The sequence below is a fragment of the Oncorhynchus kisutch genome, linkage group LG22 (assembly GCF_002021735.2).
Source record: "Oncorhynchus kisutch isolate 150728-3 linkage group LG22, Okis_V2, whole genome shotgun sequence".
NCBI classification, from domain to species: domain Eukaryota; kingdom Metazoa; phylum Chordata; class Actinopteri; order Salmoniformes; family Salmonidae; genus Oncorhynchus; species Oncorhynchus kisutch.
In genome coordinates, this window is record NC_034195.2 from 44,975,880 (window position 1) to 45,003,385 (window position 27,506).

A 27,506-nucleotide genomic window follows, 5' to 3' on the forward strand; every position below is an offset into this window, starting at 1 on the left:
AAAACATTTCAAGAGAATAGCAACGTTGAAAATATTATATTATTATTGTTTTATATCCAGCCCCCCCACCCCTCCCACCTCTCCAGCACCACTCATGCTGTGGGTCAAAACAATAATGTTCCTTATACTGTCTCTTACTAGAGAATGCTCCAACTCATCCTGTCTCTTCCTAGAGAATGCTCCAACTTATCCTGTCTCTTCCTAGAGCATGCTCCAACACATCCTGTCTCTTACTAGAGAATGCTCCAACTTATCCTGTCTCTTCCTAGAGAATGCTCCAACTCATCCTGTCTCTTCCTAGAGAATGCTCCAACTCATCCTGTCTCTTCCTAGAGAATGCTCCAACTCATCCTGTCTCTTCCTAGAGAATGCTCCAACTTATCCTGTCTCTTCCTAGAGAATGCTCCAACTCATCCTGTCTCTTACTAGAGAATGCTCCAACTTATCCTGTCTCTTCCTAGAGAATGCTCCAACTCATCCTGTCTCTTCCTAGAGAATGCTCCAACTCATCCTGTCTCTTACTAGAGAATGCTCCAACTCATCCTGTCTCTTACTAGAGAATGCTCCAACTTATCCTGTCTCTTCCTAGAGAATGCTCCAACTCATCCTGTCTCTTCCTAGAGAATGCTCCAACTCATCCTGTCTCTTACTAGAGAATGCTCCAACTCATCCTGTCTCTTACTAGAGAATGCTCCAACTCATCCTGTCTCTTACTAGAGAATGCTCCAACTCATCCTGTCTCTTCCTAGAGAATGCTTCAACTCATCCTGTCTCTTCCTAGAGAATGCTTCATCTCATCCTGTCTCTTCCTAGAGAATGCTCCAACTCATCCTGTCTCTTCCTAGAGAATGCTTCATCTCATCCTGTCTCTTCCTAGAGAATGCTCCAACTCATACTGTCTCTTACTAGAGAATGCTCCAACTCATCATGTCTCTTACTAGAGAATGCTCCAACTCATCCTGTCTCTTCCTAGAGAATGCTTCAACTCATCCTGTCTCTTACTAGAGAATGTTTCAACTCATCCTGTCTCTTACTAGAGAATGTTTCAACTCATCCTGTCTCTTCCTAGAGAATGCTCCAACTCATCCTGTCTCTTCCTAGAGAATGCTCCAACTCATCCTGTCTCTTACTAGAGAATGCTCCAACTCATCCTGTCTCTTACTAGAGAATGCTCCAACTCATCCTGTCTCTTACTAGAGAATGCTCCAACTCATCCTGTCTCTTACTAGAGAATGCTCCAACTCATCCTGTCTCTTACTAGAGAATGCTCCAACTCATCCTGTCTCTTCCTAGAGAATGCTCCAACTCATCCTGTCTCTTACTAGAGAATGCTCCAACTCATCCTGTCTCTTACTAGAGAATGCTCCAACTCATCCTGTCTCTTACTAGAGAATGCTCCAACGCATCCTGTCTCTTCCTAGATGAATGCTTCAACTCATCCTGTCTCTTACTAGAGAATGCTTCAACTCATCCTGTCTCTTCCTAGAGAATGCTCCAACTCATCCTGTCTCTTCCTAGAGAATGCTCCAACTCATCCTGTCTCTTCCTAGAGAATGCTCCAACTCATCCTGTCTCTTACTAGAGAATGCTCCAACTCATCCTGTCTCTTACTAGAGAATGCTCCAACTTATCCTGTCTCTTCCTAGAGAATGCTCCAACTCATCCTGTCTCTTCCTAGAGAATGCTCCAACTCATCCTGTCTCTTACTAGAGAATGCTCCAACTCATCCTGTCTCTTACTAGAGAATGCTCCAACTCATCCTGTCTCTTACTAGAGAATGCTCCAACTCATCCTGTCTCTTACTAGAGAATGCTCCAACTCATCCTGTCTCTTCCTAGAGAATGCTTCAACTCATCCTGTCTCTTCCTAGAGAATGCTCCAACTCATCCTGTCTCTTCCTAGAGAATGCTTCATCTCATCCTGTCTCTTCCTAGAGAATGCTCCAACTCATACTGTCTCTTACTAGAGAATGCTCCAACTCATCATGTCTCTTACTAGAGAATGCTCCAACTCATCCTGTCTCTTCCTAGAGAATGCTTCAACTCATCCTGTCTCTTACTAGAGAATGTTTCAACTCATCCTGTCTCTTCCTAGAGAATGCTCCAACTCATCCTGTCTCTTCCTAGAGAATGCTCCAACTCATCCTGTCTCTTACTAGAGAATGCTCCAACTCATCCTGTCTCTTCCTAGAGAATGCTCCAACTCATCCTGTCTCTTCCTAGAGAATGCTCCAACTCATCCTGTCTCTTCCTAGAGAATGCTCCAACTCATCCTGTCTCTTACTAGAGAATGCTCCAACTCATCCTGTCTCTTACTAGAGAATGCTCCAACTCATCCTGTCTCTTCCTAGAGAATGCTTCAACTCATCCTGTCTCTTCCTAGAGAATGCTCCAACTCATCCTGTCTCTTCCTAGAGAATGCTTCATCTCATCCTGTCTCTTCCTAGAGAATGCTCCAACTCATACTGTCTCTTCCTAGAGAATGCTCCAACTCATCCTGTCTCTTACTAGAGAATGCTCCAACGCATCCTGTCTCTTCCTAGATGAATGCTTCAACTCATCCTGTCTCTTACTAGAGAATGCTTCAACTCATCCTGTCTCTTCCTAGATGAATGCTTCAACTCATCCTGTCTCTTACTAGAGAATGCTTCAACTCATCCTGTCTCTTCCTAGAGAATGCTCCAACCCATCCTGTCTCTTCCTAGAGAATGCTCCAACTCATCCTGTCTCTTCCTAGAGAATGCTCCAACTCATCCTGTCTCTTACTAGAGAATGCTTCATGCTTCAACTCATCCTGTCTCTTCCTAGAGAATGCTCCAACTCATCCTGTCTCTTCCTAGAGAATGCTCCAACTCATCCTGTCTCTTCCTAGAGAATGCTCCAACTCATCCTGTCTCTTCCTAGAGAATGCTCCAACTCATCCTGTCTCTTACTAGAGAATGCTCCAACTCATCCTGTCTCTTACTAGAGAATGCTCCAACTTATCCTGTCTCTTCCTAGAGAATGCTCCAACTCATCCTGTCTCTTCCTAGAGAATGCTCCAACTCATCATGTCTCTTACTAGAGAATGCTCCAACTCATCCTGTCTCTTACTAGAGAATGCTCCAACTCATCCTGTCTCTTACTAGAGAATGCTCCAACTCATCCTGTCTCTTACTAGAGAATGCTCCAACTCATCCTGTCTCTTCCTAGAGAATGCTTCAACTCATCCTGTCTCTTCCTAGAGAATGCTCCAACTCATCCTGTCTCTTCCTAGAGAATGCTTCATCTCATCCTGTCTCTTCCTAGAGAATGCTCCAACTCATACTGTCTCTTACTAGAGAATGCTCCAACTCATCATGTCTCTTACTAGAGAATGCTCCAACTCATCCTGTCTCTTCCTAGAGAATGCTTCAACTCATCCTGTCTCTTACTAGAGAATGTTTCAACTCATCCTGTCTCTTCCTAGAGAATGCTCCAACTCATCCTGTCTCTTCCTAGAGAATGCTCCAACTCATCCTGTCTCTTACTAGAGAATGCTCCAACTCATCCTGTCTCTTCCTAGAGAATGCTCCAACTCATCCTGTCTCTTCCTAGAGAATGCTCCAACTCATCCTGTCTCTTCCTAGAGAATGCTCCAACTCATCCTGTCTCTTACTAGAGAATGCTCCAACTCATCCTGTCTCTTACTAGAGAATGCTCCAACTCATCCTGTCTCTTCCTAGAGAATGCTTCAACTCATCCTGTCTCTTCCTAGAGAATGCTCCAACTCATCCTGTCTCTTCCTAGAGAATGCTTCATCTCATCCTGTCTCTTCCTAGAGAATGCTCCAACTCATACTGTCTCTTCCTAGAGAATGCTCCAACTCATCCTGTCTCTTACTAGAGAATGCTCCAACGCATCCTGTCTCTTCCTAGATGAATGCTTCAACTCATCCTGTCTCTTACTAGAGAATGCTTCAACTCATCCTGTCTCTTCCTAGATGAATGCTTCAACTCATCCTGTCTCTTACTAGAGAATGCTTCAACTCATCCTGTCTCTTCCTAGAGAATGCTCCAACCCATCCTGTCTCTTCCTAGAGAATGCTCCAACTCATCCTGTCTCTTCCTAGAGAATGCTCCAACTCATCCTGTCTCTTACTAGAGAATGCTTCATGCTTCAACTCATCCTGTCTCTTCCTAGAGAATGCTCCAACTCATCCTGTCTCTTCCTAGAGAATGCTCCAACTCATCCTGTCTCTTCCTAGAGAATGCTCCAACTCATCCTGTCTCTTCCTAGAGAATGCTCCAACTCATCCTGTCTCTTACTAGAGAATGCTCCAACTCATCCTGTCTCTTCCTAGAGAATGCTCCAACTCATCCTGTCTCTTCCTAGAGAATGCTCCAACTCATCCTGTCTCTTACTAGAGAATGCTCCAACTCATCCTGTCTCTTACTAGAGAATGCTCCAACTCATCCTGTCTCTTACTAGAGAATGTTTCAACTCATCCTGTCTCTTACTAGAGAATGCTCCAACTCATCCTGTCTCTTACTAGAGAATGCTCCAACTCATCCTGTCTCTTCCTAGAGAATGCTCCAACCCATCCTGTCTCTTACTAGAGAATGCTCCAACTCATCCTGTCTCTTACTAGAGAATGCTCCAACTCATCCTGTCTCTTACTAGAGAATGCTCCAACTCATCCTGTCTCTTACTAGAGAATGCTCCAATGCATCCTGTCTCTTCCTAGATGAATGCTTCAACTCATCCTGTCTCTTACTAGAGAATGCTTCAACTCATCCTGTCTCTTCCTAGAGAATGCTCCAACTCATCCTGTCTCTTCCTAGAGAATGCTCCAACTCATCCTGTCTCTTCCTAGAGAATGCTTCAACTCATCCTGTCTCTTCCTAGATGAATGCTTCAACTCATCCTGTCTCTTACTAGAGAATGCTTCAACTCACCCTGTCTCTTCCTAGAGAATGCTCCAACCCATCCTGTCTCTTCCTAGAGAATGCTCCAACTCATCCTGTCTCTTCCTAGAGAATGCTCCAACTCATCCTGTCTCTTACTAGAGAATGCTTCATGCTTCAACTCATCCTGTCTCTTCCTAGAGAATGCTCCAACTCATCCTGTCTCTTCCTAGAGAATGCTCCAACTCATCCTGTCTCTTCCTAGAGAATGCTCCAACTCATCCTGTCTCTTCCTAGAGAATGCTCCAACTCATCCTGTCTCTTACTAGAGAATGCTCCAACTCATCCTGTCTCTTCCTAGAGAATGCTCCAACTCATCCTGTCTCTTCCTAGAGAATGCTCCAACTCATCCTGTCTCTTACTAGAGAATGCTCCAACTCATCCTGTCTCTTACTAGAGAATGCTCCAACTCATCCTGTCTCTTACTAGAGAATGTTTCAACTCATCCTGTCTCTTACTAGAGAATGCTCCAACTCATCCTGTCTCTTACTAGAGAATGCTCCAACTCATCCTGTCTCTTCCTAGAGAATGCTCCAACCCATCCTGTCTCTTACTAGAGAATGCTCCAACTCATCCTGTCTCTTACTAGAGAATGCTCCAACTCATCCTGTCTCTTACTAGAGAATGCTCCAACTCATCCTGTCTCTTACTAGAGAATGCTCCAACGCATCCTGTCTCTTCCTAGATGAATGCTTCAACTCATCCTGTCTCTTACTAGAGAATGCTTCAACTCATCCTGTCTCTTCCTAGAGAATGCTCCAACTCATCCTGTCTCTTCCTAGAGAATGCTCCAACTCATCCTGTCTCTTCCTAGAGAATGCTCCAACTCATCCTGTCTCTTACTAGAGAATGCTTCATGCTTCAACTCATCCTGTCTCTTCCTAGAGAATGCTCCAACTCATCCTGTCTCTTACTAGAGAATGCTTCATTTCTTTCACCTTTATTTAACCAGGTAGGCTAGTTGAGAACAAGTTCTCATTTACAACTGCAACCTGGCCAAGATAAAGCAAAGCAGTGCAACACAAACAACAAAACAGAGTTATACATGGAAAAAACAAACATACAGTCAGTAATACAGTAGAACAAGTCTATATACAGTGTGTGCAAATGAGGTAGGATAAGGGAGGTATAAGTCAATAAATAGGCCATAGTGGCGAAATAATTACAATATAGCAATTAAACACTGGAGTGATAGATGTGCAGAAGATGAATGTGCAAGAAGAGATACTGGGGTGCAAAGGAGCAAAATAAATAAATAACAGTATAGGGATGAGGTAGTTGGATGGGCTGTTTAGAGTTGGGCTATGTACAGGTGCAGTGATCTGCGAGCTGCTTTGACACCTGGTGCTTTACGGTAGTGAGGGCGATATGAGTCTCCAGCTTCATTGATTTTTGCAGTTTGTTCCAGTCATTGGCAGCAGAGAACTGGAAGGAAAGACGACCAAAGGAGGAATTGGCTTTGGGGGTGACCAGTGAAATATAGCTGCTGGATGGAGGGCGTGCTGCGGGTGGGTGCTGCTATGGTGACCAGTAAGCTGAGATAAGGCGGGACTTTAACTAGCAAAGACTTATAGATGACCTGGAGACAGTGGGTTTGGCAACGAATATGAAGCGAGGGCCAGCCAACGAGAGCATACAGGCTGCAGTGGTGGGTAGTATATGGGGCTTTGGTGACAAAACGGATGGCACTGTGATAGACTGCATCCAATTTGCTGAGCAGAGTGTTGGAGGCTATTTTGAAAATTACATCGCCGAAGTCAAGGATCGTCGGTTTTACGAGGCTATGTTTGGCAGCATGAGTGAAAGATGCTTTGTTGCGAAGCCGATTCTAGATTTAATTTTGAATTGGAGATGCTTAATGTGAGTTTGGAAGGAGAGTTTACAGTCTAACCAGACACCTAGGTATTTGTAGTTGTTCACGTATTCTAAGTCAGAGCCGTCCAGAGTAGTGATGCTGGACGGGCGAGCAGGTGCGGGCAGTGATCGGTTGAAGAGCATGCATTTAGTTTTATTTGCATTTAAGAGCAGTTGGAGGCCATGGAAGGAGAGTTGAATGGCATTGAAGCTCATCTGGAGGTTAGTTAACACAGTGTCCAAAGAGGGGCCAGAAGTATACAGAATGGTGTCGTCTGCGTAGAGGTGGATCAGATAATCACCAGCAGCAAGAGCAACATCATTGATGTATACAGAGAAGAGAGTCGGCCCGAGAATTGAACCCTGTGGCACCCCCCATAGAGACTGCCAGAGGTCTGGACAACAGGCCCTCCGATTTGACACACTGAACTCTATCTGAGAAGTAATTGGTGAACCAGGCGAGGCAGTCATTTGAGAAACCAAGGCTGTCGAGTCTGCCAATAAAAATGTGGTGATTGACAGAGTCGAAAGCCTGGGCCAGGTCGATGAATACGGCTGCACAGTAATGTCTCTTATCGATGGCGGTTATGATGTCGTTTAGAACCTTGAGCGTGGCTGAGGTGCACCCATGACCCGCTCTGAAACCAGATTGCATAGCGGAGAAGGTACGGTGGGATTCGAAATGGTCGGTAATCTGTTTGTTAACTTGGCTTTCGAAGACCTTAGAAAGACAGCTAGCTTTAAGCGCCAGCTGTCAGAGCAACTCACAGATCACTGCACCTGTACATAGCCCATCTGTAAACAGCCCATCTATCTACCTACCTCATCCCCATACTGTATTTATTTTATTTATCTTGCTCCTTTGCACACCAGTATCTCTACTTGTTCATTCATCTTCTGCACATCTACCATTCCAGTGTTTAATTGCTATATTGTAATTACTTCGCCACCATGGCCTATTTATTGCCGTAACTCCCTTATCTTACCTCATTTGCACTCACTGTATATAGACTTTTTGTTTTCTTTTGTTCTACTGTATTATTGACTATGTTTTGATTATTCCATGTGTAACTCTGTGTTGTTGTATGTGTCGAATTGCTATGCTTTATCTTGACAAGGTCGCAGTTGCAAATGAGAACTTGTTCTCAACTAGCCTACCTGGTTAAATAAAGGTTAAATATTTTAAATCCCTCATCCCCTTCTCATCCCTTCTCTCCTGTTGTCTCTCAGTGCTGATTCTGTCCCTCCCTGGGGCCGTTTTGAGCACTTTCTAACCTAATCACAGGCCACACCAGGAGGGGGTCAGTAAAAGGGAAACTGAAAGGCGAGCTGTTGTGTGTGTGTGTGTGTGTGTGTGTGTGTGTGTGTGTGTGTGTGTGTGTGTGTGTGTGTGTGTGTGTGTGTGTGTGTGTGTGTGTGTGTGTGTGTGTGTGTGTGTGTGTGTGTGTGTGTGTGTGTGTGTGTGTGTATCAGGAGTGGGGGTTGGTTGTAGCTGATACAGCTCAGGGTAGTTGGAGATTTTGTTGTTTGGCTAAGATTTGAGATACAGTGCTAGAACAGGGTGTGTGTAATTGTCTCCTAAAGGTGTCACAATGATTCATTTCGGCTGAACGAGTGTGCTCCCATACTGCCTTAAAAGACCTTCACTTGAAAAATGAGAAAAAAGCAGCAATAGTACTGTTTGTCCATTTTGAGACGCCGTAGCCAGTATACACTTCATCAACGACGATGGGGCGGAGACTTCGGCTGCTGACTTCGACTTGCCTCGAGAAAACTGTAGTGTGAAAAATGTAGTGTGTCCAAACAGCCAAAGTCCAAAACGAACAAAAAATGTAGTGTGTCCAAACAGCCAAAGTCCAAAACGAACAAAAAATGTCCAAAACGTCATTATAATACACTGTATGAATGAACTGACAGAACTGACGCCTTACGGGGGTCATGACTAAACCCGCCAGAGTATACCTCACGTTGCAAGATAACTAAGCACTACCTGTCCTGTTCCCCTCCCTTGTTCCCAAAAACAAGACACCCAACATCAGATAGAGGCCACTTGTGTGTAAATTAGTATTTGTTGTGGTTCATTGAATAACACGTTACAATGTGGTCCAACTCCGACCCCACCCCCAACACATTACCAACCCCCGACACACCACCAACCCCCAACACTAAGGTGTACCAGTCCTTAATCTTTCTTCTCTTTTTTCAAAGTAGGGGCTAACATTTCAAAAACAACTGCAATGAAACCTGAGCTTCCAGATAGTTATCAGGGTTCCTTATAAAAGTGGAACGAACATAGAGTCAGGTCAGGCGTTCTTAATGCCATGGTAACCATGGCAACCATGGCATCACCCAAATACACGTGTACGTACCATAGCTTTCCTAGAATAAGGAGAATCAACCCAGATTGAAGCAAGATAATAAACCTCTGTGTCTCAAATGCCAAACTATTCCCAACATAGTGCACTACTTTTAACCAGGGCCCTATTGAACCCTATTCCCTACGTAGTGCACTACTTTTGACCAGGCCCTATTAAGGTGCCATTTGGAATCCATGCAGACAAAGAGAATCACCCAGATTGAAGCCAGATTATACTCCAGGTTAGCTACTGTAACATTACTGTGTGACTCAGAAGTGATGACTCCATCACATTTGAAGCGTGGGTTTTCCATTTCCTTTCCCCTCAATTTATACAAATCTATCTATCTCTGTTCCCCGTATCATTGAACTTCTTTTCTCTTCTTTTCAGGGGCCTTAACGACAATACCAGCCACATAGTGTATGTGACGGGGCCCGGAGGTATTTTGTTTTTGCGCAGGCAGGCAGATCTCCAGTTGGTCGTCTCAACAGACAGACAGACACTCAACGGGAAAGAGGTCTTGCTAAACCTCAATCCTAGTTCAATAAAGGTTAAATAAGACACTCACCACAGTGAAGACCTTGCCTTCCTGGGCTGTGGGGATGAGCACCATCTGAGGCTGGAGAGTAGAGTGAAGGTAGAAGCCCTGGGCCACCACTGTGCTGCCTCCACTATTAGGGACACAGAGATAGTAGCCATGAATAATGATACAATGGGATCTCTATGGGGTAAAACGGCTGTTGGTTATTAGACACTAGCTGCCTGTAAGAGCAATGCATAAAGATGCATTGTGATTTTAACGGGGAAACCGGCTGTCCTGGCCATAAACCTTATCCACCACTAGCGCCCCATGTCATCACCTCCCTCATGCTACTTCCAGTCATAAAGCCTAGTGCTAATGTGTCCCTCTTCGCCCACTTATCCTCTGTGAATATCTTTCTCACTTTCTCTTCTCCTTTATACACTCCACACACTGCTTCCTGTTATTTCTGCCTGTGACTTGTCTGTTTTCATAAACTCCCCCCTGCTCTCCATCATTCCTTCTCTGACACCTGTATCCTATACAGTATGGAACCTCTTCCTATGGATAGTAACGGTTAATCTCTTTCCCTGCCTTCCTCATGTGGTGTGGAAGTTAGAATTAATCACCATTTACAGACTAACTAACTGACTGACTGACTGACTGGCTGACTGGCTGACGGACTGGCTGACTGACTCATATAAAGTAACGGATTTAAGATCGTTTGGGCTGGATGGAGGGGATGAGAGGGTTAAGGTTAGTATTGGGGTAGTATTGGATAGGGGAACAGACCTGATAAAGGATTGTGTGGGCTGGATGGAGGGGATGAGAGGGTTAAGGTTAGTATTGGGGTAGTATTGGATAGTGGAACAGACCTGATAAAGGATTGTGTGGGCTGGATGGAGGGGATGAGAGGGTTAAGGTTAGTATTGGGGTAGTATTGGATAGGGGAACAGACCTGATAAAGGATCTTGTGGGCTGGATGGAGGAGATGAGAGGGTCTTCGTTGTAGGTGAAGAGTACAGGAGCCTCCCGGACAACAGAGTCCACCCTCATATATACCGCCTGGCGGGATGGGGCCGACTGGGGAGGGGTCCTGCACATCAGCATAGTACCTGATACTCTGGAGAAAGAGACAGAATACACATCAACACAATTCATCACATATTGATAATACCCACATCAGCTCTAGACTCAACGCTAATGTCAACCTCAAAACCCAAACCTATTAAACCCAGTGCACAGTATATTGTACATACACACACAAGCATTTTTACTCGAAGCAAAAACATTAGGGCCTCACCTCAGGATTTCACAGGTGGCGTTTCCCACAGTGACCTGTCTGGTGTTTCCGCTGTCTAAGAAAGAGCCTCTGATGGTGAGCATGGTTCCTCCTAACTTAGGGCCAAACACAGGGAAGATCTCTCTGATCACTGGGTTCTAGAGGGAGAGAGGAAGGGAGATGAATTACTTCAAACCCAACAACCACAACAACAACCACAACTACAACCACAACAACAACCACAACTACAGTTTGTTTGCAAATCAGTCAGTTAATAACCTTTTACTGCAGTGGGCTGAATCAGGGTCACACACAGTGATACTTGGTAGTCTTAAATAAATCTACTTTGAAACAAAAATACACACCTCACACACATGGTTATGGGCTTAAAAAAAGAAGACAACTGTTCCATGTCAGATATAGATTTGAAATGTATTCAATTTTGAGTTTGTGTCCCAATATTACACTTTATATACAATAGGGCTATTTCAGCCACACTCGTTGCTGACAGGTGTATAACATCGAGCACACAGCCTTGCAATCTCCATAGACAAATATTAGCAGTAGAATGGCCTTACTCAAGGGTTCAGTGACTTTCAATGTGGCTCCGTCTGCCCGGTCAACTGTAAGTGCTGTTATTGTGAAGTGGAAACGTCTAGGAGCAACAACAGCTCAGCCGCGACGTGGTAGGCCACACAAGCTCACAGAACGGGACAGCTGAGTGCTGAATCGTGTTGTGTGTAAAAATCGTCTGTCCTCGGTTGCAACACTTACTACCAAGTTCCAAACTGCCTCTGGAAGCAATGTCAGCACAATAGCTGTTTGTTGGGAGCTTTATGAAATGGGTTTCCATGGCCGAGCCGCCGCACACAAGCCTAAGATCACCACGCACAATTAGGGCTGGGCGATATGGGCAAAATATCATATAACGGTATTTTATGTTTTTGAATAATAAAAGTACGTGACCCTAGAGTGGCTACACATACATTCCAAGTGATTTCAATGGGTCTTTCTCCAAACTGGCTGTTTTATACTGTTCAATTCAACTTCAACCCAAAATAATTTCTACATTCCTGCACTCATTGAAGATAATTTCCACACTGCCACGTAGAGCTGCACGATATGGGAAAACAATCTAGGCCTTATTTTTAATCAAATGTTGAAATTGCGATTTGACTTGCGATTTAGAGCAAAACACTTGGGTGAACTGTTGGAATCATGGAAATATAATGGTTATTCTAATTTTATAGTTAGAATTTAATAGTGGGCACTTCGAATACAGTATTGTTTGACATGACAACAAATTAAAATGCCAGGGAGAAGTTATTGTGACAGGGTAGGAACCAAAGTGTTGATAGGTGACTATTAGTTGATTACACTATTAGTTTATGTTTATCACAACTGCAAACATTCTATTTTGTATTTAGTTCTAGTGAATCTTTGGCTTCATTCTCTTAGCTACTTAATGTAGCTAACATTCTTGTGCATTACTCATTAATTTAAAAGCTACTGTGGCACAAACAACATGCTGATTTAGGTCTACACCATCACTGGTATTATCAGGCTGTATAGCTAATTATGTTTGCTCGTGACTCAGTACATTTATTAGCTAGTGATTAACATTAGCTATTAGCAAATAGCATTAGAAATTAGCGTTAGCGGCGAACAAGATTTAGGCCCAACTTGCCAAGAAAATACAAAATAGATGTTTGCAGATGTAATAAACATAAACTAATAGTGTAATCACAGAATGCTTGTGGATTTATATTAAGAAGCAACGTGAAAACAGCATCGTTGTCATCAACATTGTTGCATGTGCTGCATTGACCATGCAGACTGAACACAGGTGTTTCCTGGTCGAGGAACAACAAATTGAGTGACTGGGTGCGGGGCTAGGTATGTGTGGAAAGCGGCATGGAGAGAGAGCGGGGGAGAGCTGACTCAAGTAGCTAAGTAAACTACAAAAATGGACGTTACACACAGCGTATCCCATTTAACAAACCAAACATTGAAATACCGTTATCGAAGGCAAAGTAAAAACCCAAACCGGTCCGTGCATCAATACCGGTATATCGTAAAATACCGTATACTGCCAAGCCCTATGCGCAATGCCAAGCGTCAGCTGGAATGTTATAAAGCTTGCCGCCAAACATGTTCTCTGGAGTGATGAATCATGTTTCACCATCTGGCAGTCCGACTGGCAAATCTGGGTTTGGCGGATGCCAGGAGAACACTAAGTTTGGTGGAGGAGGAATAATGGTCTGGGGCTGTTTTTCATGGTTTGGGCTAGGCCCCTTTAGTTCCAGTGAAGGGAAATCTTAACGCTACAGCATACAATGACATTCTAGACGATGCTGTGCTTCCAACTGTGTGGCAACAGTTTCAGCATGACAATGCCCCCGTGCACAAAGCGAGGTCCATATTGAAATGGTTTGTCGAGATCGGTGACTGGCCTGCACATAGTCCTGACCTCAACCCCTTTGGGATGAATTGGGACGCCGACATCGAGCCAGGCCTAATTGCTCAACATCAGTGCCCGAACTCACTAATGCTCTTGTGGCTGAATGAAAGTAAATCCCCTCAGCAATGTTCCAACTTCTAGTAGAAAATCTTCCCAGAAGAGTGGAGACTGTTATAGCAGCAAAGGGGGGTCCTCCCGAGTGGTGCAGTGGTCTAAGGCACTGCTATACATTTGCTAGCTGTGCCACTAGAGATCTTGATTTGAGTCCAGACACAATTGGTTTGAGTCCAGACACAATTGGCCCAGCGTTGTCTGGGTTAGGGGAGGATTTGGCCGGCAGGGATATCGCGCTCTAGCGACTCCTGTGGCGGGCCGGGCGCATGCACGCTGACACGGTCGCCAGGTGTACGGTGTTTCCTCCATCACATTGGTGTGGCTGGCTTCGTGCCAAGAAGCAGTGCGGCTTGGTTGGGTTGTGTTTCGGAGGATGCATGGCTCTCGACCTTCTCCTCTTCCATGTCCGTACGGGAGTTGCAGCGATGAGACAAGACTGTCACTACCAATTGGATACCACAAAATTGGGGGGGAAAAGGTGTAAAAGTAAAACAAATATATATAATAATAATAAATAGCAGCAAAGGGCAATTTGGTCATTTGACTGCAGGAAAAGTCTACTGTACATCAATCTGTCCAACCATCTGACATACTGTACCTACAGTGTCTATGACATTGTTCACCAACTGTAGTTGGAAAGATACAGAGAGAGAACCAAAGCCTGCACACATTGTAGCTCTCCAGGGCCAGGGTTACGACTACTGTCACTGAGTTCGTATTGTGATTGTGAGTGGAGACAGTATTTAGTGCTTACCACGAAGGTGAAGCCCTGTTGTTGGGCCATCTCCTTTCCACTGTGGACCTTCACCACATTGCTAGCCTGAGACGAGTTCACAGGAGACACTGGAGCACACACCAACCTACACACATACAAACACACACGCACACACACAGAGACGTGTACACACACAAACACACACAATTCAACAAAAAAATATTTATCCCACAAAAGAGGACCAAGAAGGCTAAAAACAAAACTTGTGTGCTCACTCTGGTTGGAGTAAGCAAGAGTTTAACCTAATTTGATGATGTCCCTACAACGCAGCAATGAAACACAATGAAACCATCTTTCAGGGGGGTGTTTTTCAATCTTCTATACAATGAGTTGACTATGACATGGGGGATGTTTGGGCACAAGGGTCTTTGAGTTAAACGCTGCTATCTGGCATGGCCTCTTGGACTAGGAAGAGTGAAATTCTGTACACAGCCATTCTCCAACTAATTTAACACTTATTGAAGTCATGAGCAGAATGCGAGTCAGGAATGGCGGAACGCCTTGGCGCTTGGAGTTCTCATTCCATGGCGCCCTTTCCTTAACATTCTTCATTCAACTGTTTAACCCTCTAACCCTTATCCTAACACATGAACATACAGTACTCCCATCCATGCACGCGCACACACACACACACACACACACACACACACACACACACACACACACACACACACACACACACACACACACACACACACACACACACACACACACACGTACAGTCATGCATGTGCACACACACACTCATGCATGTGCGCACACACACTCACACAGTCATGCATGTGCACACACACAGACTCATGCATGTGCGCACACACACACACACACACACACACACACACACACACACACACACACACACACACACACACACACACACACACACACACACACACACACACACCCTCCCTGTGAGTCCTCTCTCACCTGTAACTGTTGCTCTCTCGTTTTAGAAGTTTACATGGTGCTCCAGCCAGGTCCAGGCTGATGAGTGTATGGTCAAACCTCTCTGTCTTGTTGAAGCCAAAGTTCCTCCCACACACCGTCACCTTGGTGTCTCCTCCCAGGGGGCCGTTGGCTGGGGAGATCTACCCAAAAAGAACACCAACCCTCAGACAACCCTCAAACAACCTTAAAACAACACAGAAAGAGAAAACCCTGTCTAGATCCAGGTGCTGGTATTAAAAAACAAGTATGAAAAACTGACACTAGAAAAGACAATCTTCAAACTATCCTTCAAACAACAATAGAGAAAGGAGTCTCTTACAAACCAGTAAAAGACTGGCTTTTTCACAGCCAAACCCTGCTGAGTCTTTGCCTTGTATCCAGGTTACTGGTGGGAGCTTTGTACTTCGCAAAAGGGTATATGACACATTCAATAAGAAATATCCTCAGATGACACTAGTCACTGTCTGCTTGTCCTTGTCAATGTAGACACTGTCACAGTACGGACTGTCACAATAAAGACAAAAACAACAACAATTCCAGTGTTCTCACAATATGGACTGTCACAATAAAGACAAAAACTACAACAATTCCAGTGTTCTCACAGTACGGACTGTCACAATAAAGACAAAAACAACAACAATTCCAGTGTTCTCACAGTACGGACTGTCACAATAAAGACAAAAACAACAACAATTCCAGTGTTCTCACAGTACGGACTGTCACAATAAAGACAAAAACAACAACAATTCCAGTGTTCTCACAGTACGGACTGTCACAATAAAGACAAAAACAACAACAATTCCAGTGTTCTCACAGTACGGACTGTCACAATAAAGACAAAAACAACAACAATTCCAGTGTTTGGGTCAGAAGGTAGGACATCGAGGTGTGGTGTAATACCATTAGGAAAAGTTGTGTTTATGGACAATAAAGATTTTTGAACCTGAACTGGCTAGTTACCATGGTGATGATGGGAGGGCAGGAGTCCTGGGTCCAGAGGGAGGTTGGGTGACACTGGGTCAACCTGGTGCAACGGCCGTCACACCAGCCACATCCCATAAACCTTGGCGCCAGCAAGCAGGAACTACACGTCCACTGCTGCTCACAGCCAGGACCAATCAGAGGCACCTTGGTGATCTGGGGGCACACAGGACAACCAATCAGAATACAGACACAACACACCGCTAAACAGGTTCGATTCCAAGTTTGATTCCAGCATTGATCATACAACTAACTGTAAGCCACTTCGGATAAAAGTATTTTCTAAATAAACCACATACTGTGATGTACCTCTGTCATACATGGTGGGTTTTTCTCTCTGATCAATAGGCATACAGGAAAACATTCACTCTGAACTGTTGGCTGGGCATTTGTAGGACATTGACGTCAAGCTCTCAGGACATTGTTTCCAATCATCTGTTGGCTCTGGTCCATGTTGAACACCGTGTCTCGGTGCCAGGGGGCTGTTGTTTCCATCATACCAGTAATGTGAAGAATGCCTGAGTTCTGATTATAATACAGTGTGTGTGTGTGTGTGTCTTTGAGTGTGTCATTATACACTACGTGTCTTAGTGTTAGTGTGTGTGTCTCCATAGTGTATGTGTATGCATGTGTGTGTGTGTGTGTGAGCCTGCTCTCTATTCACCTTATTTCCTGTCACCAACAATAGGGAGCCATCCTGGCTGCGCTGTGGAGAGCCAGTGTGGCCCTGTGGGAACAGGAGTGCCACCTCGGGGGAAACAGAGCGTGAGGGGTCCAGGCGGAAGTCCACGTGGGGCGTGCTGCGTTTGGAACGGGAAACTACCACCTGGGGAAGACAGAGGCCAGGCCAGGTCAGTAAAACACAAAGTTACACCATCTAATGTGAAAAACAGCCCTGTCTACCGGAGATGCCACACGTACCTCACGTTCTTAATAATAGGTCAATGTAATGATGTAGAAATGCACTGTGGGGTACTGTACTTTGTTGTGGTTGCTGGTGTTTTCAGTCAACGTGAACTGGGCATGGGGATTTGATAGGACTCTTTAGTGCTGAGCAAATCTGCTGCTGTTTCTTCTAATATCTGCTGTACAAGATTCAAGGTTGCAATAGAATAGAACGGGGACAGAAAGGGGAAACGTCAGGGTATCTTGTGGTGTTGACTAGGGTAACTTGTGGTGTTGACCAGTGTATCTTGTGATGTTGACCAGGGTAACTTGTGGTGTTGACCAGGGTATCTTGTGATGTTGACCAGGGTATCTTGTGATGTTGACCAGGGTATCTTGTGGTGTTGACTAGGGTATCTTGTGGTGTTGACCAGGGTATATTGTGATGTTGACCAGGGTATCTTGTGGTGTTGACTAGGGTAACTTGTGGTGTTGACCAGTGTATCTTGTGATGTTGACTAGGGTAACTTGTGATGTTGACCAGGGTATCTTGTGATGTTGACTAGGGTATCTTGTGATGTTGACTAGGGTAACTTGTGATGTTGACCAGGGTATATTGTGATGTTGACTAGGGTAACTTGTGATGTTGACCAGGGTATCTTGTGATGTTGACCAGGGTATCTTGTGATGTTGACCAGGGTGTCTTGTGGTGTTGACCAGGGTATCTTGTGATGTTGACCAGGGTATATTGTGATGTTGACCAGGTTATCTTGTGGTGTTGACTAGGGTAACTTGTGGTGTTGACCAGTGTATCTTGTGATGTTGACCAGGGTATCTTGTGATGTTGACCAGGGTATATTGTGATGTTGACCAGGGTATCTTGTGGTGTTGACTAGGGTAACTTGTGGTGTTGACCAGTGTATCTTGTGATGTTGACCAGGGTATCTTGTGGTGTTGACCAGGGTATCTTGTGATGTTGACTAGGGTAACTTGTGATGTTGACCAGGGTATCTTGTGTTGTTGACTAGGGTAACTTGTGATGTTGACCAGGGTATCTTGTGATGTTGACCAGGGTATCTTGTGATGTTGACCAGGGTGTCTTGTGGTGTTGACCAGGGTATCTTGTGATGTTGACCAGGGTATATTGTGATGTTGACCAGGGTATCTTGTGGTGTTGACCAGGGTATCTTGTGATGTTGACCAGGGTAACTTGTGGTGTTGACAAGGGTAACTTGTGATGTTGACCATGGTATCTTGTGATGTTGACCAGGGTATCTTGTGATGTTGACCAAGGTAACTTGTGGTGTTGACCAAAGTAACTTGTGATGTTGACCAGGGTATCTTGTGATGTTAACCATGGTATCTTGTGGTGTTAACCAAGGTATCTTGTGGTGTTAACCAGGGTATCTTGTGGTGTTAACCAGGGTATCTTGTGGTGTTGACCAGGGTTAATTGTGATGTTGACCGGGGTTAATTGTGACATTGACCTTGGTATCTTGTGATGTTGACCTTGGTATCTTGTGGTGTTGACCAGGGTAACTTGTGGTGTTGACCAGGGTAACTTGTGGTGTTGACCAAGGTATCTTGTGATGTTGACCAGGGTAACTTGTGGTATGACCAGGGTATCTTGTGGTGTTGACCAGGGTATCTTGTGATGTTGACCAGGGTAACTTTTGGTATGACCAGGGTATCTTGTGGTGTTGACCAGGGTCTCCTGTGGTGTTGACCGGGGTATCTTGTGGTGTTGACCAGGGTCTCTTGTGCTATTGACTAGGGTATATTGTGGTGTTGACCAGTGTCTCTTGTGATGTTGATCAGGGTATATTGTGGTGTTGAACTGTGTCTCTTGTGATGTTGATCAATGTATATTGTGGTGTTGACCAGTGTCTCTTGTGATGTTGATCAGGGTATATTGTGGTGTTGAACTGTGTCTCTTGTGATGTTGATCAATGTATATTGTGGTGTTGACCAGGGTATCTTGTGGTGTTGATCAGGGTCTCTTGTGGTATTGACCAGGGTATATTGTGGTGTTTACCAGTGTCTCTTGTGATGTTGATCAGGGTATATTGTGGTGTTGACCAGTGTCTCTTGTGATGTTGATCAGGGTATATTGTGGTGTTGACCAGAATATCTTGTCGTTACAGAGAAGGAGCTAATAACACAGTAACACTGAATTACATTTGACTTCACATGTAAAGTAATGCCTCTATTGGACACAGCTGAAAATGAGAGCTTTTGGGAGTTTTTTTCCATTGGCATTGTATGGGCCCGTTGGGCCACTCCTGCTACTGTGTGCAGGGTAATAACTAATGCTGCTGTATTGACGGTGAGATGACAGATTGGCAGATTAGAGCTAACCACCATGGAGGTGGAGGTGGAGGGAGCTACAGGGAGACGGAGGGACAAAAGACATCGCCTGCAGGCAGAGAGAACAGCACAAGAGCACTGTATACCTCAACATGTCGGGAGGTGTTTCAGACGTCTTACTAATCTACAAACACACGCAGGCAGGCAGGCAGGCAGGCAGGCAGGCAGGCAGGCAGGCAGGCAGGCAGGCAGGCACACTGGCAGACAGGCAGGCACACTGGCAAACTGGCAGGCACGCAGGCAGACACACAGGCAGACAGGCAGGCACGCAGGCAGGCACACAGGCAGGCACACTGGCAAACTGGCAGGCACGCAGGCAGACACACAGGCAGACAGGCAGGCACGCAGGCAGGCACACAGGCAGACAGGCAGGCAGGCACACTGGCAGGCACACAGGCAGGCACGCAGGCAGGCACACAGGCAGCCAGGCAGGCAGGCACACATAGACGCATACACACACACACTCCTACACACAGATACAGTGTAGTGTAGTGTACACCTGGAGTTACATTCATCATGTGTGATTATGCTGCTATTACAGGCTTGGAGCTCAGAACCAGTTGGGTTGGGGTGAAACATAACAGTAACAGTGGGCTGTAATGGAGTGTGGTTATGTCCTGGTTGACTAAGGAATGCTCTGGTTACATCATCTACTTTATCACCCCCACCTCCCCTCTCCATCTATCCCCCCTTTCTCTTTATTGACGGGCCCTTAGCCAGGTGTGTGACTGCAAAGTGTTGCTTGCTTGAATGCAGGTAAGCTTCCTGCAGTGTTTAGGCACTGTTTAAATAAAGTTGAACAAATGTCATATCTTTGTGAGTGACTTGAGCCAGTCAATGAATGGCATGTCTGCGGTTTCAGGGACCGCTATTTTCCTGACGGGGCAACTCTGTCCTCAGTAGCCTGTAACAGTGGGGATAATGTGTATGTGTTGATTTCCACTGGGGACATCCCCCATACAACAGTCCTAGTCTCTCTCTCTCCAGAGATGATAGTGGTGTGAATTACAGCTTATTGTATTAGCCAGAGGAAGTAAGCCTATAAACACAACCACTGTGTTATTTCCACAGTGATACTGAACCACAGACTTCCTGAGCCAGAATGAGAGACCTCGGGGACAGACCACAGCGCACTCTTTCTTTCTCTCTGTCACCTTCCCTCTATCTTTCTCTCTCTCCCTTGGTGCTAAGAGTGTTTTTCTCTGGGAACAAAGGGTAAACAGAAAGAAAGGCAGTTGACAGAAGCCTTTCCTAGGATTCTAATAAGCTAGAAGCAATCTTTTAACCTCTATACCTCCCTATTTTTTCCCCTTTATCTTTCCTTCCCTCCCTTCACTTCTCCATGCCTCCTCTTTCTCTCTTCCTCCATCTCTCTCTCTCCCTCCATGGGGCCCTCTGCACCCTTCTCTCAGGACAGCTGTTCTCCTGCTCTCTCCTTCCCAGAGCCATGTCCTGAGACAATGAGGATAGAATTTTCACCAACAACAGAAAAAGAGAGAAAAAAAACATGCCAACAGCTGCGGGCACTCTGCAGAAAGAGAGAGAGAGAGAACGTGTCATCGAAGCTCGGCGCTCACCATTAACCGACCGCTCGGCTCATAACCCTGCTTCCCGCACAGCTGTCGCCGACTTTTTCCCCGTTCTCGTCGTTCTTCCATAACTTTTTTTAACACCGTTTTTCGGACCGTATTTATAAAACACCATCAGGGGGAGTTCTAGAGACCAGAAGGGTTCATTTAAAGGAACATGTAAGACAGAACACTCCAAAAGCTCTTATCAGTGGTGTTCCACTTCTTATTTGTATTTTTTTACCCCCCAATTTTGTGGTATCCAATTTGTAGTCCCCTACGGACTCGGGAAAGGTGAAGGTCGAGAGCCATGCGTCCTCTGAAACACGACCCTGCCAAGCCGCACTAATTCTTGATACACTGCACGCTTAACCCGGAAGCCAGCCGCACCAATGTGTTGGAGGAAACACCATCCAACTGACGACCAGAGTCAGCTTGCAGGTGGCCCGACCCACCACAAGGAGTCACTAGAGCACAATGAGACAAGGAAATCCTGGCCGGCCAAACCATCCCCTAACCCGGACAACGCTTTGCCAATTGTGCACCGCCTCATGGGTCTCCCGGTCACGGCCGGGTGTGACGCAGCCTGGGATCGAACCCGGGGCTGTAGTGCCTTAGACCGCTGCGCCACTTGGGAGACCCTTGGTGTTCCACTTCTATCTGACCTGACTGAACCTAGCCTGATCCCAGATCTTTTTGGGCTGTGTTGCCAACTTCTATGGTCATTATCACGGCCAATCATTGTGCATGTAAACAGGGCTGGATGTTGGTTGATCTGGGACTAGGCTACACTGAAACTCTGAGTTCATCCCATCTATAGAAGACAGAGAGACGCTGAGAGAGGAGCAGGTCTTCAGGTCTACTGACGGACAGACACAAACACACACGACATGGGAAAGTGAAATCCACTTTCGGCTGTACATGTCATTGATAGGCAAAACCAGCCATGTTGTGTTTGCTCAGATGGTAGAACTCGGTGGAATGCAGCAGCAGGGTTTGTGGAAGCATGGAGAGGCAAGGTTGGGGGTCATGTGTTGAGCAAACAGGAAGGAAGCCCCTCCTCCAACTTGCCTCTGTACTGGTTGCCACCTGTGTCACAGCTTGCTGTGTCCCCAAAATGGCTGGTTTTACTGGTCACGTACCAACATCCTGCCCCATTTACATGCACAATGAGAAAGGGAAACAGTGCTGGCTGGCAACCGCACTGACAGGCAGGGGAGATTATGTTGTGCAGGTTTCTGTAGGGCTTCAGTGTACACTCACGACTAAGGGCCACAGCGGTGGATACGGTTGTTAGGTTGGGTTGTTTCCTTTCTTCTTCTTGGGTGACCAGGTTAAATGCTCGAAGCCTTGCTGTTCATGCAGCTTCATACCAAACCATTTTGAAATAAATGAATATCACCCAGTAATAGTCTACCCCTTATCCAGGCCACCAGTGTCTCCAGGGCCCAGATAAAATACACAACCCTTCATAAGGGTGTTTTAAGGGGTCATTCATACCTATAAATGCATTATAAAGCTTATTTTCTTAAAGTGTTACAGTATCACCCATGTTGTCCCCAACCTGTATGAGGCGTCCATCTGTGGTGCCCAGGCTGGCCACGGTCTGTTCCTGTGCGGTTGCCACGGCAATGGAGGTCAGCAGGACTTTGCTGAATTGACCGCTGAAGTAGTCCAGTCTGGTCATTGGGGTGGTCACTTCCAGACGGTATCCCTCCCCGTGCTTCCCACAGCCAAACGAGTCGTCTGAGGAACTCTGGGTGGAGAGGAAGACAGGTTACATACAGCAGAAGATACACCACATGGATCACATTAATGTTGCATGAAAGACGTCATATACATCCACACTGTTTTTAACGTCTCAGCTTTCTCAATCACATTCAGAGTGTCTCAACTGATAAAAGAGCCATTATCCTATGAGCTACAGTACATGCCCTCCTGCCCCTGCCAGAAGAGAGAGGAAGAGAGAGGAAGAGGGATAGAGAGAGGGGCAGAGCTGGGCTTGCTATGCCCCCTCATCTGCTCTTTCATCAGGCCCTGCTCGTAACTGAGAGCTCAGTTGTGGCCCACTGTGGCTGGCACAGTGTGTGTGTTTAGGAGATCATCACACATGGCAGGAATTCATGGGAAACACAACGGAATGCATGCTGGTGCGACATTACACACTTGCACTGTTCTCTCTCTCCTTTTCTCTCACCCAACAGACATACAACAGACTTCTTCACACAGACCTATTTTTCACTCTCCAGAAACGTTATGTGGGTTTGTTCAACTGCACACTGTTTGGCACAGGCAGCTCTATGCATGTTGTCACTTGACCACTCTCTCTAAAAATCCCACTTTGAACACCAACTACTTCTAGAAGTTACCTAAGTCATTATCATTAAACCATTATTCTGACCCTCTGAAGAATCATCAGAGGTCACCAGCCATTGAAGCTGACAACGTTCCCCAGGCCCCGGCTGGTCAGGCTCTCAAGGCCCCTACCATTGCACACCCCGGCCCCCCCAGTCGGCCATCCATAATTAACAAAACCCGAGGCTGGCACGTGGGGGGCCGTGACTAAACAAGCAGGGCCAGCTACAGAGATTAAGGTGCTGGGTATAGACTGAGTAAAGAGGGAGAGGGTTACTGATTAAGCCTCGGTCTCTAACTCGGCCAGGCCTGACAGCGCCTACTGTTTCACAGTACGCTCCAAAGGACCCAGGCACAACACTCAGTAAAAAACACAGCACCGCCCCAAAACCTAGAGAGAGAGAGAAGTTCATACAATGATGTAGGTCCAGGGGATGTCTTTCAAATTCTCTTAAAACCCATCAGATCACTGGTCTACAGTTTGTTGCTCCAACCCAACCACACTGACTGATGGCAGCTGTGCACTTTATTTATTTTAACTTTACTTAACTAGGCAAGTCAGTTAAGAACAAATTCTTATTTTCAATGACAGCCTAGGAACAGTGGGTTAACTGACAGTTCAGGGGCAGAACGACAGATTGTCAGCTCCGGTATTTGAACTTGCGACCTTCCGGTAACTAGTCCAACGCTCTAACCACCCTGCAGCCCCATCAGGGATGGACAACTAATTAACTAACCAGAACCACCAAAAGAGATACTCTCTCTACATCAAGTACTGCATGTGAGGACTATGTCGCTAACATTTCTTGGGCAAATCTCAAAGGAGAGCTTAGAAGCTGAGGAGAACAATTGGAAAGTAATAAATCAAGAAAGCAGCTTTTCTTCAGCAGCCATTACAAAGTAGAGTAGACCATTACAGGCAAGCTCAGCTCCAAGGTGAAAAGAGAGTCCTGGCTGTTAGTCAAATAAACTGTAGTAGTATAAACTGTAATAGTAGTATGAACTGTAGAAGTAGTATAAACTGTAGTTGTATAAACTGTAGTAGTAGTATAAACTATAGTAGTATAAACTGTAATAGTAGTATGAACTGTAGAAGTAGTATAAACTGTAGTTGTATAAACTGTAGTAGTAGTATAAACTATAATAGTATAAACTGTAGCAGTAGTATAAACTGTAGTAGTAGTAGTATAAACTGTAGTAGTAGCAGTAGTATAAACTGTAGTAGTAGTAGTAGTAGTAGTATAAACTGTAGTAGTAGTATAAACTGTAGAAGTAGTATAAACTGTAGTAGTAGTATAAACTGTAGTAGTAGTAGTAGTAGTATAAACAGTAGTAGTATGAACTGTAGAAGTAGTATAAACTGTAGTTGTATAAACTGTAGTAGTAGTATAAACTATAGTAGTATAAACTGTAGCAGTAGTGTAAACTGTAGTAGTAGTAGTAGTATAAACTGTAGTAGTAGCAGTAGTATAAACTGTAGTAGTAGTATAAACTGTTATAGTAGTAGTAGTAGTATAAACTGTAGTAGTAGTATAAACTGTAGTAGTAGTATAAACTGTAGAAGTAGTATAAACTGTAGTAGTAGTATAAACTGTAGTAGTAGTATAAACTGTAGTAGTAGTATAAACTGTAGAAGTAGTATAAACTGTAGTAGTAGTATAAACTGTTATAGTAGTAGTAGTAGTATAAACTGTAGTAGTAGTATAAACTGTAGAAGTAGTATAAACTGTAGTAGTAGTATAAACTGTAGTAGTAGTATAAACTGTAGAAGTAGTATAAACTGTAGAAGTAGTATAAACTGTAGTAGTAGTATAAACTGTTATAGTAGTAGTAGTAGTATAAACTGTAGTAGTAGTAGTAGTAGTAGTATAAACTGTAGTAGTAGTATAAACTGTAGTAGTAGTATAAACTGTAGAAGTAGTATAAACTGTAGTAGTAGTATAAACTGTAGTAGTAGTATAAACTGTAGAAGTAGTATAAACTGTAGAAGTAGTATAAACTGTAGTAGTGTCACGCCCTGACCGTAGATTGCTTTGTATGTTTCTATTTTTAGTAGTAGTGTAAACTGTAGTAGTAGTAGTAGTATAAACTGTAGTAGTAGCAGTAGTATAAACTGTAGTAGTAGTATAAACTGTTATAGTAGTAGTAGTAGTATAAACTGTAGAAGTAGTATAAACTGTAGTAGTAGTATAAACTGTAGTAGTAGTATAAACTGTAGAAGTAGTATAAACTGTAGTAGTAGTATAAACTGTAGTAGTAGTATAAACTGTAGTAGTAGTATAAACTGTAGAAGTAGTATAAACTGTAGTAGTAGTATAAACTGTTATAGTAGTAGTAGTAGTATAAACTGTAGTAGTAGTATAAACTGTAGAAGTAGTATAAACTGTAGTAGTAGTATAAACTGTAGTAGTAGTATAAACTGTAGAAGTAGTATAAACTGTAGAAGTAGTATAAACTGTAGTAGTAGTATAAACTGTTATAGTAGTAGTAGTAGTATAAACTGTAGTAGTAGTAGTAGTAGTAGTATAAACTGTAGTAGTAGTATAAACTGTAGTAGTAGTATAAACTGTAGAAGTAGTATAAACTGTAGTAGTAGTATAAACTGTAGTAGTAGTATAAACTGTAGAAGTAGTATAAACTGTAGAAGTAGTATAAACTGTAGTAGTGTCACGCCCTGACCGTAGATTGCTTTGTATGTTTCTATTTTTAGTTTGGTCAGGGTGTGATGTGGGTGGGTATTTATGTTTTGTTCCATGTTTGCAGAACTACCCACCACCAAAGGACCAAGCAGCATGGAAAGGAGGACTGGACATGGGAGGACATTCTAGACGGCAAGGGATCCTACACATGTGAGGAGATCCTGGCTGGAAGGGATCGCCTCCCATGGGAACAAGTGGAGGCAGCCAGGAGAGCAGAGGTAGCAGGAAAAGGGAACCGGCGACCGACACGAGGGAACACGGCTGGCAAGGAAGCCCGGGAGGCAGCCCCCCAAAAATTTTTTTGGGGGGGGCACACGGGGAGTGTACACGGGGAGTGTTGCAGAGTCAGGTTGGAGACATGAGCCAACTCCCTGTGCTTACCGTGGCGGGCGTCGTACTGGTCAGGCACCGTGTTATGCGGTGGAGCGCACTGTGTCCCCAGTACGCGTTCTTAGCCCGGTGCGCTACATCCCAGCTCCCCGCATCTGCCGGGCTAAGGTGAGGATCCAGCCAGGGCGGATGGTGCCAGCCCTGCTCTCCAGACAACCACTGCGTCTCCTTGGGCCAGGATATCCTGCGCCGGCTCTGCGCACTGTGTCTCCTGTGTGTCTGCACAGCCCAGTGCATCCTGTGCCTGCGCCCCGCACGTGCCGGGGTAAAATATCCAGAGCTGCCGGAGCCGCCCGTCAGTCAGGAGCTGCCAGAGCCGCCCGTCAGTCTGGAGCTGCCAGAGTCGCCCTTCACTCCTGCGATGCCGGAGTCGCTCTTCAAGCCGGCATTGCCTGAGTCCCCCGCCTGTCCGGCACTGCAAGGGTCCCCAGTCCGAGGTCGGAGAGGGTCGCCGCTCCGAAGGCGCCACTTAAGTGGGCCAAGACTATGGTGGAGTGGGGTCCACGTCCCGTGCCAGAGCCTCCACCGCGGACAGATGCCCACCCAGACCCTCCCTTGTGGGTTTAGGTTTTGCGGCCGGAGTCCGCACCTTTGGGGGGGGTACTGTCACGCCCTGACCGTAGATTGCTTTGTGTGTTTCTATTTTTAGTTTGGTCAGGGTGTGATGTGGGTGGGGGTTCTATGTTTTGGTCTAGGTTTGTATTTCTATGTGTTTGGCATGGTATGGTTCCCAATCAGAGGCAGCTGTCAATCGTTGTCTCTGATTGAGAACCATACTTAGGCAGCCTGGTTTCGCCCTTGAGTTGTGGGTAGTTGTTTTCTGTTGTGTGTCTGCACCAGCCAGAACTGTTTCGGTCGTTCTCGTTGTTATTTTTTTATTTCTGTGTTCATTAAATAAATATGGACACATACCACGCTGCACCTTGGTCCTCTCCTTCCAACAGCCGTTACAAGTAGTAGTATAAACTATAGTAGTATAAACTGTAGCAGTAGTATAAACTGTAATAGTAGTATAAACTCTAGAAG

The 27,506-nt window shown here is 45.1% G+C and overlaps 1 protein-coding gene across 1 annotated transcript in view; it reads right to left on the bottom strand.

Moving 5' to 3' along the window:
• Positions 1-27,506, bottom strand: part of met (MET proto-oncogene, receptor tyrosine kinase) — an 87,896-nt gene that overhangs the window by 36,650 nt on the left and 23,740 nt on the right. Inside the window, exons 3-10 of the mRNA XM_031801346.1 lie at positions 22,601-22,792; positions 16,881-17,042; positions 16,196-16,372; positions 15,215-15,375; positions 14,267-14,372; positions 10,959-11,095; positions 10,614-10,778; positions 9,704-9,806 (exon numbers count right to left, since the gene is read on the bottom strand). Of these exons, the coding sequence (XP_031657206.1) occupies positions 9,704-9,806; positions 10,614-10,778; positions 10,959-11,095; positions 14,267-14,372; positions 15,215-15,375; positions 16,196-16,372; positions 16,881-17,042; positions 22,601-22,792 (1,203 nt within the window). The remainder of the gene's footprint in view (positions 1-9,703; positions 9,807-10,613; positions 10,779-10,958; positions 11,096-14,266; positions 14,373-15,214; positions 15,376-16,195; positions 16,373-16,880; positions 17,043-22,600; positions 22,793-27,506) is intronic.